Source organism: Glycine soja, chromosome 12 (assembly GCF_004193775.1).
Source record: "Glycine soja cultivar W05 chromosome 12, ASM419377v2, whole genome shotgun sequence".
In the NCBI taxonomy this organism is placed as follows: domain Eukaryota; kingdom Viridiplantae; phylum Streptophyta; class Magnoliopsida; order Fabales; family Fabaceae; genus Glycine; species Glycine soja.
Genome location: NC_041013.1, coordinates 43,318,021 through 43,330,913, shown reverse-complemented (window position 1 = coordinate 43,330,913; position 12,893 = coordinate 43,318,021). Strand labels below are relative to the sequence as shown.

The following is a 12,893-nucleotide window of genomic DNA, read 5'->3' as shown; positions in this document are numbered from 1 at the left end:
AAGAAAAATAATGTAATACATATTTAAAAGAAGAAAAAGACTCATTACAAATACCAACTAAAAAAAAAAACATGTTAATTAACTTGATTTGTTTTTGGCCTCCTAATGTCTTTGAAGATAGAAAAAAAAAACCAATATTCATGACTTGAGATTGAAGGAAAAAAAAAAAAAAGAATACCATATATGATACACTAAGATGGCTTCCTATTTATGTGAAAACATTTTTAGTAGATGAAATTTGTTACACATTTTATGCATTTTGAGTTTTGATTAAATATGAAATATATAAAAATATAAATACTATGGACAACTTTTCTATACATATACAACTAAAATCTAGAAGAGAATTGCAATTAATAAAACGGGGCTGAGGGTGCTAGATAAAAAATTTAGAAGAAAGTATATTATATTAATATGTTAGTAACAGGGGGCGGGGGTAGATAAAACTTTAGAAGAAATAAAATATACTAAATTAATATATTAGTGTATATGCTCATGACATTTCATGAATCTAGGGGGGTGACTGTCCCTGTTTAAATATGAGTAGTTTCGTCCCTGCATTAAGGTATAAAAGACTTATGACATGATAACAAATATTCTTAGAATTTCTATTTAGGTTCAATTCAACCCAAAGAGATAGTTTACGTTGTCGCGGATTATATACATTATTTTTTATTATATTGTGAGATTTCCAACAAATATGAGTATAGATAGTAATATAACATGATAACAAATATGAACATTAATGTGTGCGTCTATCTCTATCCATGTTAACAATATCCACATGCTTGCAACTCCATATTATTTTATTTATGTCAAATTTACATTAAAAATAAACAAGGTAATTAGTTGCCATGACTTTGTGAAAAATGACATTATTTATCATTTTTCAACAGGTGACACTTTCAGGACTTTTGAATGTCATAGATGGTCTTTGGTCATGCTGTGGTGAGGAACGCATTATTATTTTCAACCACCCATCACAAAGAAAGGCTGGATCCTGGTCGAATGGACATGCACATTCACTTGTCATATTGCAGTTTTTCTGCTTTTGAGCAATTGGCCTTCAATTACCTTGGCATTTCTCAGCACAAACTCTTTGAACAGATTGAAGGTCTTCTGAGAGAAGTCAAAGTGATTGGAGAAGGCATACAAGACATTAATTTCTCCACAGCAAGAAAATGTGCCGTAAATTGATTGGAGTTACAGGAATATATTCATGAATTAGGTAGAGATAATTTATGATATGATAAAGTGTTGAAATTATTGAACATCACTAACCTATCATAGTGCATTTGTTTTAGGAAAATTTATGATTTGACCCTATGGTGCCCGCAAAATGAAATGACCTACGGCTCAGCTATTAACGAGGAATTAATCTTCTGGAGAACCCAATTTCAATTAAATTGGACGCTTATCTAGAAATAATATTGGACAACTTTGTTAACTCTGATGTTGAAAGCTTTCATACATAGCTTGAAGGATATCTAAGATAAGCACAAATCTATATGCATGTGTTTTGTAGACGTTTAGAGTCCAAAAACACATAAAATATGCACAACTAACAAACGTTAATGCTTAACAAATTTAATCCTCTTTATTATCATCAAAATATTCTTAGAAGTCAAATGCTTCACATGTCTTTGATTCCAATTCACATGTCTTTGATTCCAACACACATCGATCTCTCTCAAGCATACGGCCAAGGGGAAAAATAATTGAGAATCAATGGAAATTGAAAGTAATAGAAAATAAGGATCTAATAGATACTCAATGAGAGAAGTGAGGAAATCCCATTCATTTGTAGAACTTGGTTTTTATATATTTTTAATGAAAAATAAAGAATTAACAAAAATGTAAAAAGGGAGATACTTAATTTTAAAGTGAAATAGTATGAAAATATGAAGTTAATAATAATATATTACTAAGCATGTGGATCAGTTAATTAAGTTCTAAGCATGCAACTACTTAAATTCAAAAGAAAAAGATTTATTATCCAAAGTAGTTCTCATCAGTTCGTATAAGATTGTTTTTGTGAAAAATGCATGTAGTTTAAAAAATAATTTATAATAATATTTTTCTATTTTTAATATAATTAAATGATACTCCAAAATATTTTAATCAAAGCCCTTGCTTTGGTTTTCTGTTCATAAAGCCGACCTTTGCACTGAGGGAACTAATAGATCTGGAATTTCCCGAAGTCAAAAAGTCATCATACGCGGTAGGCAAGGAAAAAGGAACGAGGTTTCCTAAAAATGTCTTGGTAAGATGTCACCAACCCAACAAAGGTGAATATAGGTCATGCTCTTTTGCTATAAAGTGTAATTATAAATACTAAGCTAATCTAAGTAGATATAAGATACTCATTATTCTCAGGCACCCTCCAATCAAGATACACTTGTGAAACAATTTGCCTATATTCTTGTGCCATCCCATCTTCCATTTAATCAAAAAAACCATGTCAAATAGCACTACACTTATATCTGCAGTGGCATCTCTTGCAGCCTCAGCTATGCTAATCCGAAGCATTACCAACGATTTCATTCCTCTTGAAATCCTAGACTTCTTTTACTCCAAAATTTATTATCTTTCTCGTCAATTTTCCTCCCAACTTACCATTATCATTGAAGAATTTCAAGGGGTGTCTAGAAATCAAGTGTATGAGGCTGCAGAAGTCTATCTAGGCACTAAAGCCACTCTCTCAGCTCTAAGAGTTAAAGCAAGCAAATCCGAGGATGACAAAAAGCTTGCATTCAGTGTAGATAGAGATGAAGACATTAGTGATGATTATGAAGGAGTTCAGGTGAAGTGGAAACTTAGCTGTGAGATTCTTGAGCCTTATGGCAGTAGACATTCTAATGATAGGAATGCCAATTTTAAGTCAGAAGTGAGATCCTATGAGCTAAGCTTTCACAAGAAACACAAGGAGAAGATATTCAATTCATATTTGCCATATGTGTTGGAGAGAGCCAAGGATATCAAGCAGGAGAACATGGAAGTGAAGCTCCACACAATTGAATATGATTGCTATTGGAATGGAAATAGTGTCAAATTTAGCCACCCCATGACTTTCAAAACTCTGGCAATTGATGCAGAGCTCAAGAGGGAAGTGGTGAGTGATTTGGACAAGTTTGTGAAAGGGAAAGAGTTCTATAAAAGAACTGGGAAAGCTTGGAAACGTGGTTACCTCTTGTATGGCCCTCCAGGCACTGGCAAGTCTAGTCTTATTGCAGCCATGGCCAATTATCTCAACTATGATATCTATGATTTGGATCTCACCATTGTCACTAATAACAATGACTTAAAGAATTTGCTCCTAGGCATGTCCAACCGTTCCATACTTGTGTTTGAGGACATTGACTGCTCCATAAAGCTGCAGAACCGAGAAGAAGAAGAAGAAGAACAAAAGAAAGGAGATAATAATAAAGAGAGTAAGGTATGTATTATTTCTATTTAAATATATCATCCATCTTAGAAGTTCAGTCTCAATTTTCATGCCAAACAGACAAGGGATACACTAAAGTAGAAAATATTTAGCAGATCTGACATATTTCAATGTATGCATCTTATCCATGTTTGTCCATATTAACAATGACTCTAAGGTTGTCACTTGGTATTCGACGTATGCCTGTCAAAACAGGCGATGCCTACTAGAACAGACAATTCACAGAGTTGGGCTGTAGATTCAAATACCATGTTAAATTTCGTCTTAAATCAATTGATATTAAGTAAGATATCCAGCATATATAGAAGTTGCATGTCAAGAACTGTGGCAAGCACGACTTTCAACAAAACTAATTTTTTTTCTTTTTACATATTTCTTGTGTTTGTTTTATAATTTTTCAACAGGTGACACTTTCAGGGCTCTTGAATGTAATAGATGGCCTTTGGTCATGCTGTGGAGAGGAACGGATTATTATTTTCACAACCAATCACAAAGAAAGGCTGGATCCTGCTCTGCTGAGGCCAGGGAGGATGGACATGCACATCCACTTGTCATACTGCACCTTTTCTGCTTTCAAACAATTGGTCCTCAACTACCTTGGCATTTCACAACACAAACTCTTTGAACAAATTGAGGGGCTTCTAGGAGAAGTGAATGTGACACCTGCAGAAGTTGCGGGAGAGCTAACAAAGAGCTCTGGTACTAGAGATCCCCTCCAAGACCTCGTCAATTTCCTCCACAGCAAGAAAATGGTGGAGAGCGACACTATAATTGACCAATGTTAGAATTGAGACTTTTCTTGTTATTTTGGTATTAAAATATGTTGTTGTTATGTTTCTGATATAAGTTAGTATTAGTCAACATGTAGTAGGTGAAATTGAATGAAAGACCTTGTTTTAAGGGAGTGATTAAGCTAAGTCAGTATGGGGTGTGTTGTGTTGCTTGTAACTTAGTATTTTCACCAACTACTAGTCACTTATGTATGCTGGAAAAACCAGAACAAAAATACAATTCTATCTTCCACCATTTTCTGTTGGTGGTGATCTTTCTCTTATTCTTTCTTCTCCCACTTCACTCATTCAGAGAGAGAAAGATAATCTGAAAAACACTTTAAGCGTGTGAGAGAAAACCAGCAAGAAAACCTCTCTCAAAAAACCTTCAACCAATGGGTTCCAGCAATGGTTCCTTACCTCCACCTCCAGTGTTTGCAGGATAACATTATGATTTGTGGGCTGCCAAGATGAGAACTTATTTGAGAGCTCGAAGTTTGTGGGAAACAGTGGAATCCATCTCCTTTACCCGACAACCCAACAGTAAATCAAGTAAGATTTCACATTGAAGAAGTGGCTAAGGAGGGCAGAGCACTTGCCATCATACAAGCGGCACTACATGATGATGTTTTTATCAAGATTGTGAATCTTGAGACTGCAAAAGAGGCTTGGGACAAACTCAAGGCAGCGTTCCAAGGCAGTGAAAGAACAAAGAGGATGAAGGTGTTAAATCTAAGAAGAGAGTTTGAAGCAATTAAAATGAAAGAAGCTGAAACAGTGAAGGATTTTGCTGATAGGCTATCTAAAGTGGTTACAAATATCAGATTGTTAGGTGAAGAACTTAGTGATCAGCGGGTTGTGGAGAAAATCTTCTTGTGTCTTCCGGAGAGGTTTGAGTAAAAAATCTCCTCTCTTGAAGAAAACAAGAATTTCTCTCAAATAACAGTTGCAGAGCTTGTGAATGCTTTGCAAGCCACTGAACATAGAAGGTCCTTGCGGATGCAAGAAAATGTTGAAGGTGCTTGTGTGGCTAACACAAAAGGCAAAGCTCAGGGCAGCATCAGCTATGAGAAAAAAGTCATTTGGTGGGAAGAAAGGAAGAAGGAAGAAGAAAGCAACAAAGAAGGAGGTTGGAAAGACAAGTATCCACCTTGTCCTCACTGTAAGAAGAAGAATCATACACTGTACCAGGAGTCAAATTTAGAGCTTGTAACCAGCTTGGTCATGTGGAGAAATGTGCAAAAACAAAGCAAAGCAACAAGGACAACATGCCCAAGTTATTGAACATGAAAAAAAAAAAAAAAAAAAAGAAAGAGCAGCAGTTATTTCTTACTTCTTGTTATTCAACAAGCAGCTGCAAAGAGGCATGGCTCGTATATAGTGGATGCACAAATCACATGACTCATAATGCAAGTATTTTCGAGTAGTTGAATCAGTCCTACTTCTCGAAAGTCACCATTGGCAATGATGTGAAAGTCTAAAGAATTGTTGCTGAGAGACTCCCTCAGGTACTAAAATATATTTCAGATGTTTTATATGTGCCTGAGATAAATCAAAGCCTTTTGAGTGTTGGACAAATGCTTGAAAAAAACTATACCTTAAAATTTGAAGACATGAGATGCACCATATTTGATCCGTTAGGGAGTGAGCTAATGTTTGTCAAAATGAGAGATAAAAGTTTTCCAATAGAGTGGAAAGAAACAGCTATGCATGTTTTTCCTGGTACTGTAAATGATTTTGTTTATATATGAGGTCAAATGATGTCAATTAACTTTCTTAATTAATGTGAAATTAGTCATTTTTGTTTATACATTAGACCAATTGTCTAGTACGGGAATATTAGATGTCTGATGACTAATTGGAGGATCATTGTCAGAAGCAGCAAACAAGTTTTTCTAGGAAAAGACAAAACAAAGGCATTGATAGAGAAGTTAAAAATGCAACGTGAGATGGTGAAATGGCTTATGCTCAACAATTGAGGAGAACCCTTTGAAGTAAACAATCTAAACCAAAGACACTTCAACTGATGAAACAAGATAATTCCCTCCATGTGAAAAAATAGGCATCTCGGTCAATAAAAGGCTCCAAAGCAAATAAAACAGCTTTCTCATATCCGAAATAAGCAATCCAGTAGCTTAGAAAGTTTTATTACTCATTTCAGGAACCCTTTATGTCTCACCTTCAATGTTCTCACAATATATTGTATTAATCTACATACTATTGTTATTTTGATATTTATAATTTGAATGATTATGCAATGAAAAAATAAGTCAAACTAGGATACAACCATGTTCAATGCAAAAGCACAAAACTTGACATTCATACAATGCAGATAACCTGAACTTGAATAACATTGGGTATCACAAACATGAAACATCGTGAACTCATGAGTTACAATTCAAGAAATGACACTTATGAGCCGATCAACATACCATAAATTCTTAGACCTCTAACCATAAAATGAGTGAGAAATGCCAAGAACATGGTTGAAATTTATTGGACAAAATTTTTGTAAATCTCACATTATATTTAATGATTTTTTTTCTTTTGATTTAGTAACTTTTAATAAATTTAATTTTAACCAATTCAAATAGTGTGTTATTAAAGTATGTACTTTTAATTATAGATTTAACTAAATTATAGAAAATCAAATTCGATTCAAATGTTTACTTTAACATTTTACATTATATTTAAAATTTTGATATTTTAAAAGTTTGTAGACAAAAATTTATTTATTTACTATTTTTACGCATTAATACATCCTAAATTGATTAATATGAAACAATATAAGAAAACACAAATAAAATAAAGCACACAATTTTTTAATAAATCATTTAATATTTTTTTATTATATTTTTACTTAACTAAATTATTGGTTGTTTTTCTTTTATGTGACCAAATTTAAATTTAAATTTTCCTTTTATACATTAATATCAATATAAAATATGCATATTTATTAATATAAAATATAATTTATTTTTATTATAAGTTTAATATAAATGTGCTTTTTTATTGCTTATCATAAAGTGACTTAACTAATTTATTGAATGTGTTATTTTATCCAACATAGAAAGTATGCATGAATAAAATTAATATCTAAAATCAATTTTTAAGGTAAATCATTGTTCCCCTTTTCAGTTATGTAAATTATTATTGATTTTTGTTTGTCTATATAAATTTAAGTTTCTTTTATACGATGACATTTTCCTGTAAATTTACTAATATAAAATTAATGAAGAATGACATTTTTCTTTGGCAAAATCAAGTAGACAAATTTACGTTTAACTAACAGAATCGAATAACTTAATTGAAACCACGTTAAAATCTTAATTATTTGGATTAAATTAATATTTAATTTACTATTATAATAATAAAATATATATTGTTCTTGCTTACTATCTACTTTTCACATAATTAATTAATTCAATATTTTGTTATCTAACATAGTATAGACTATGAGTAAAAACAATGTCTGACATCCTTTTTAGGAAAATCATATTCATTTCTTATTTATTACCATTTTACTTATGTAAATCATATATGACCTTCTGTAGGATTGGAGGGGTAGGACAAGTTGTCTCTGACGATTGTCAAATCGCCGGCAATATAATAAGATTACCTTAAAAACAAAAAAATAATAATTTATTTTGTTTCACCCTTTTTCGCGGCAATATAAATATAAAGAAATTCTTGTTGGTATGATTTGTGGTTGTATCACAAGTTATGTGATATTTAGTCTTAATTTTATTTTTTTTCAGCAAGCAAAAATTATATAAACAACGGCGAGAGATAATGGATTTTCATTGAGCTTTCTTTTTGTGTTAGTGAGAGAAAGTTCTCTCTCTTTGACTCACAACCCTATTGCGTGCTTTGCAATCGACCCCGCTTATGGCCAACAGTAACCTCCCTCGAAGAATCATCAAGGTTCGTACCCATTTCCTCGTTAAGATCCCAATTTCAATTTCATTGATCGATGCCAAAAACCAAAGGAACTCGAAATCCGCTCGTGCTGCCTTGCTTTGTTGATTTTTTTAGTATCGCGTGACCCAAGAGCTTGACTGAACAAATTACTGCTATTTCCGTTTAAGGTCGATTCCAAAACGGTTTCTTTTTCACTTTACATTCTTTAATTTCAGTGATGCTGAATCGGGGGTTTCGAATCCCTCTATTTTTTGGTTTTGATCTTTCTTGGCATCGAATTGTAGTTCTGGAATTTCCTTCGTTCTGTGTTTGAATTTAATAGTTATGAATATTTTGGTGACTCTGCTATGTTTGATCTTAACAGGAAACGCAGCGTTTGCTCAGTGAGCCAGGTAAGTTGAAATTTCCAACAATTGTTTAGTGCTTTAGAAGCTCAAGCTAAGTTAAATGGGTAGTGTTTTTCGTGCCTCCTTTTTTTTTTTGTAAAATTTGTAAGATACCTTGAGTGTTGCCTTGGGGATTTATGCGGGAATTCCATCCTTGTTGTGTTTTGTTGTACTGAGTTAATTGTTTGTGTCTTGTGTGATGATCTGATGACGCAGCGCCTGGAATTAGTGCGTCCCCTTCGGAGGACAATATGCGGTATTTCAATGTGATGATCCTTGGCCCGACTCAGTCGCCATATGAAGGTAGTAACAAACTTAACTGTTTGGTTTTGTATCTTGAAATGCTTGATGATTTGTTGCATCCACGAGAAATGAGGAATTAATTTTGACGTTTTCTCCAAACAATTATGCGTTACAATTGGACAATTGAATGTATTTTGCGAACCTTTCTGAAAGGATAACTGTCATTATTTTACCACGAAAATCCCATTTTTACCTGTCGTGATATACCAGCAATCTTACACTACATACATATGGCTTGGCTATATAAAAAGTTGGCCTATTAGTTACTTCTTTGTCGCAATCCGAATGATGAGGTGGAAATTGAAATATTAATTCATATTGTTATAATCGGTAATAAGTAAAAAATTTCAGCTTCTTGAAGTTGTATTGTCTTGTTATGATGAATTCAAGCCCCATTCTACTCCTGAATCTCGGGCAATTTTCTATTAAGTGCATTATCTTGGTCCCCTGTTTTTTCGTTATGTTTATCACTGACCTAAGAATTCTTTTAACTATTGACATTATATTTTACATATATAATCAATTTCTATAGGTTGTCACCCTTGTTCATCTAGAAACTTCTTTATGTCTCATTACTAGCTGCCTGCATAGGTTCACTTTCTGCTAGAATAACTAAAAACAGTTACCTTTTTACAAAAACATTTTTTGATGACCAAACTAAATTCAATTTCATTCACTTTATTGGCAGTGCTTTATGGTTGCTATAATAGTCACATACTTAGATACTTCTTTGGATGCTTACAATTAGATACTGGAATTGAAAATCATCTGCTTGTATTTTTTTCTTATAGAATACAAACTTGTATAACTAATCATTATGATAGGACAACTTTCATTATACCATTATCAGTTAACTAAGGGAAAACAGACACTCTGTCGCTCTGTGCCTAATTAATTTTTTTAAATAAAAAAGAAAGATAATTGAAGTTGGTGGGTAGTTTGTGAAGGTAGTTATAGGGATAAATTGGGCATAAAAATGTGTACACCAAAACATCCTATTACCTTTATATATAGTTATAGATACTCTGCACTTTACTATAAAGTACAGTAGTATCCCCTGCTGGAACATAATGCAGAAGTCTTTCATGACTTCTCGTGTCAGCTGGGTGATATTTGAAACTCCTGTTTGTAGTCCTGGCCCTCCTTACTTGTGGGTGTGATGATATCCTATGGGCTAGTTTGATGATACTATTTTTATTGCTCCTATATCAGAATCAAGTGTCTCATGTCTTTGCTAATATGTGACTTTCTTATTTGTATTACTAGGGGGAGTTTTCAAGTTGGAATTATTTTTGCCAGAAGAATATCCAATGGCTGCTCCAAAGGTACTTTAATGATGATAATACACCTATAACTGAAACTGATTGATTTCGTCTGTGCATTTTTTTAAGAAAATAATTCTCCAATTATTCCTAATTCAATCATGCATTGCTTCTTTCAGGTTAGGTTTCTGACAAAAATATATCATCCGAACATTGATAAGGTACACTTTGCTCCCCTTATATTTTCATTTTTTCTTCTATAATGATTTATCTTACATGAAGTTTATTGCAGCTTGGCAGGATATGTCTTGACATTCTGAAAGATAAGTGGAGTCCTGCCCTTGGGATTCGCACTGTACTTTTGAGGTATATTTGTCTTTCATCTTTTACTCTAGTGGATGTATATTTAAAGAGACCTATTCATTTCCTAAAGAAATGTAGTAAACATCAATCAGCTTTCCAGTATCAACCCGTGCATGGCTTCTATAAGATGTAATAGTTTTTAAATTTAATTTTTATGCATCTTAATCACTTTGCTGGAATATTTTGTTAGCAAGGTTGGAGAAAAGGATGTTGTTCAAGTGGTCACAAATAGTGAAAGTAATTATGTTTTACCGAGAATAAACATGAAAATTATTTGTGGACGCTGACTCAGTCTGTATATGCTAGTCTATCTGGATCTTAATTTTGATTACTAGAGTTACCTGCCCCCTGGTGTGGCCACAACGCTGTATTGTAAATCAGTGAAAAATATTAACCTGCTCTTGACTGTGAAGATTATTGTTATAATGGGATTTTTTTGTGGATCCTTTTCCAGTATTCAAGCTCTTCTAAGTGCACCTAACCCAGATGATCCACTTTCTGAGAACATTGCCAAGCATTGGAAATCTAATGAGGCCGAGGCTGTTGAAACAGGTATGTCTTTTTTGCTTGTATGATAATATAAAATGTTAGTTGTTATTTGTTAATGATGGCATCAAACATGTCATATGCATACTCTTGTGAAAATGGTGTTGAAATCCTGCAGCCAAGGAATGGACCCGGTTATATGCTAGTGGCGCTTGATGCTTTGGGGGAAACTTTTGGCTTCAAATATCTATAGTGGAAGTGTATGCTGTATAACTGTCAAATTGAAATGGAAATTTGGAGGAATTGTCTAAACTATTTTGGAGTAAATATTCCCCGTAGCTTCCGGGGGTACCTGTTAATTACTTTCTTTCTCCTGGAAGCCTGATCTTGGAACTTGTATGAAAAACATGTGATCTTTTCTGTGACAAATTTAAACATGCTTCATCTCCCAACTCCTGAGTAATTTGGGATCCTCAAACTTAATAGTAAAAAATTTCGAATAAGCCTCTGTTGGTTTGTGTCCTTTTCCATGAATCCATAGATATGTTTGGTTGTGTAAAATCAAGAGCTTAATGCAGGCATTTGTCCAACCAGGAATAGATCTTCTCATGAAAATAGAAAAATACATTAGTTTTGGGTTTAATTAGTGTTAGGTATGTCGGGGTCTCTCTTTGTCACTGCAAAGTTTTGATATATCCTAGGGTTTGGTAAATAAAGGTTAGGGTTAGTAGACTTGAGCATATGGACCCAAATGTCTTTTTATGTATTCACCTTTTTATTTATATTTGTTTGGACTCTATTTTGAGTCTGACGTAGCATCTCCTTTTTTAATTGTGACATAAGAAACTAATTAATAATAGTAATAAAAAAAATTAATCTATAACTATTAATAAAGGAAATTATTCTCTTTTGGTGTTTATATTTCTTATTTTTAAATTACTTTTTAATAAATATAATTATTTTTATTTCTTTCATGAACTTTTAAGATATAATTACTGTCATTTCTTCTAAAAAAATTATTATTATTATATTTAATTACTTTTTTTAAAAAAAAAAACTAAAGATAGAGGCAGGAAGGATCTCTTTTTCAACTAGTAAAATATAAAGTAAATACTAGTAATAAAAATGTAGTAGATTTAGCACCTAAACAAATACAAATCTTTTTAGATTAGGGACCTGATTATAAATATACAGAAAAAAATTAGGATCTTTCCGACATAAAACCTTATTCTAAGTGATACAACTTTCACTTAGGAAGTTTTCAGAAATTTATTTGGTCCCTTGCAGTAATTGTTCTTTCATCAAAATATTTTTAAATGCCTTATAATTTTTAGTCAACGTGACAAATTTAACTTGATGAAATTGCTTTTATCATGTGAGGATTGGAAAGATGGTTAGTCATAAAATTAATATGATAAAATTTTCACTAATTTTAATTGTTTTAAGACTACTTTTAGAAAAATAGTATAAATTTGATTTTTTTAAAAAAGAAATTTGATGTTCAGTTTTTTTTTAAAAAATATGAATTGGTTAAAAGGGTTTCCAAGAAACGTAGGTAGATTCTTATTTAGTGTGGGTCTGATTAATTAGCGGCCTTAGCTTATTGAATAAAAACTTAAAAGAATAAAGTATTTATGGTGTAGATCGTAAAAGAGCATAAAAAATTATGAGTATTGTAATTTTGTGTATTCCAATTGATTAAGTAACCTATGTGAGTTATTATAAATATAATATGTCTTTGATTTCTACCAATCACAAAAAATATCATTGTGTTTGTGTTTTTTCATTCATACGGCTTTTGTCTTAAATATAAGAAAAAAACTTATTCACAATAACAAAAAAAAATAGTTAATCACATTTAATTATATCAATCTCAATTAAATTTTTTGTCCAACTTACCATTCATTGAAATTTGGTTTAGAAATAAAAAGAAGTCATAGGATTTAAAATCTCAATT

General features: G+C 32.3%; 2 protein-coding genes and 1 pseudogene across 3 annotated transcripts; all 3 read left to right on the top strand.

Moving 5' to 3' along the window:
• Positions 1 to 2,227: 2,227 nt before the first annotated feature.
• LOC114380317 (AAA-ATPase At3g50940-like) lies at positions 2,228 to 4,499 on the top strand. The gene is made up of 2 exons (XM_028339322.1): positions 2,228 to 3,436; positions 3,850 to 4,499. The coding sequence occupies exons 1-2, from the start codon at positions 2,459 to 2,461 to the stop codon at positions 4,228 to 4,230; spliced, it is 1,359 nt and encodes a 452-aa protein (XP_028195123.1). The 5' UTR covers positions 2,228 to 2,458; the 3' UTR covers positions 4,231 to 4,499.
• A 177-nt stretch (positions 4,500 to 4,676) lies between these two features.
• On the top strand, positions 4,677 to 6,030 carry LOC114380318 (annotated as a pseudogene).
• Positions 6,031 to 7,933: 1,903 nt separating this feature from the next.
• Positions 7,934 to 11,440, top strand: LOC114380427 (ubiquitin-conjugating enzyme E2 36-like). Of its 2 annotated transcripts, none has more exons than XM_028339477.1 (8): positions 7,934 to 8,139; positions 8,501 to 8,528; positions 8,739 to 8,825; positions 10,092 to 10,150; positions 10,267 to 10,308; positions 10,380 to 10,453; positions 10,905 to 11,002; positions 11,115 to 11,440. In XM_028339477.1, the coding sequence occupies exons 1-8, from the start codon at positions 8,104 to 8,106 to the stop codon at positions 11,150 to 11,152; spliced, it is 462 nt and encodes a 153-aa protein (XP_028195278.1). In that variant the 5' UTR covers positions 7,934 to 8,103; the 3' UTR covers positions 11,153 to 11,440. The 2 variants fall into 2 exon arrangements, with proteins under 2 accessions (XP_028195278.1, XP_028195279.1); XM_028339478.1 differs by having other exon boundaries at positions 7,938 to 8,303.
• Positions 11,441 to 12,893: the final 1,453 nt, after the last annotated feature.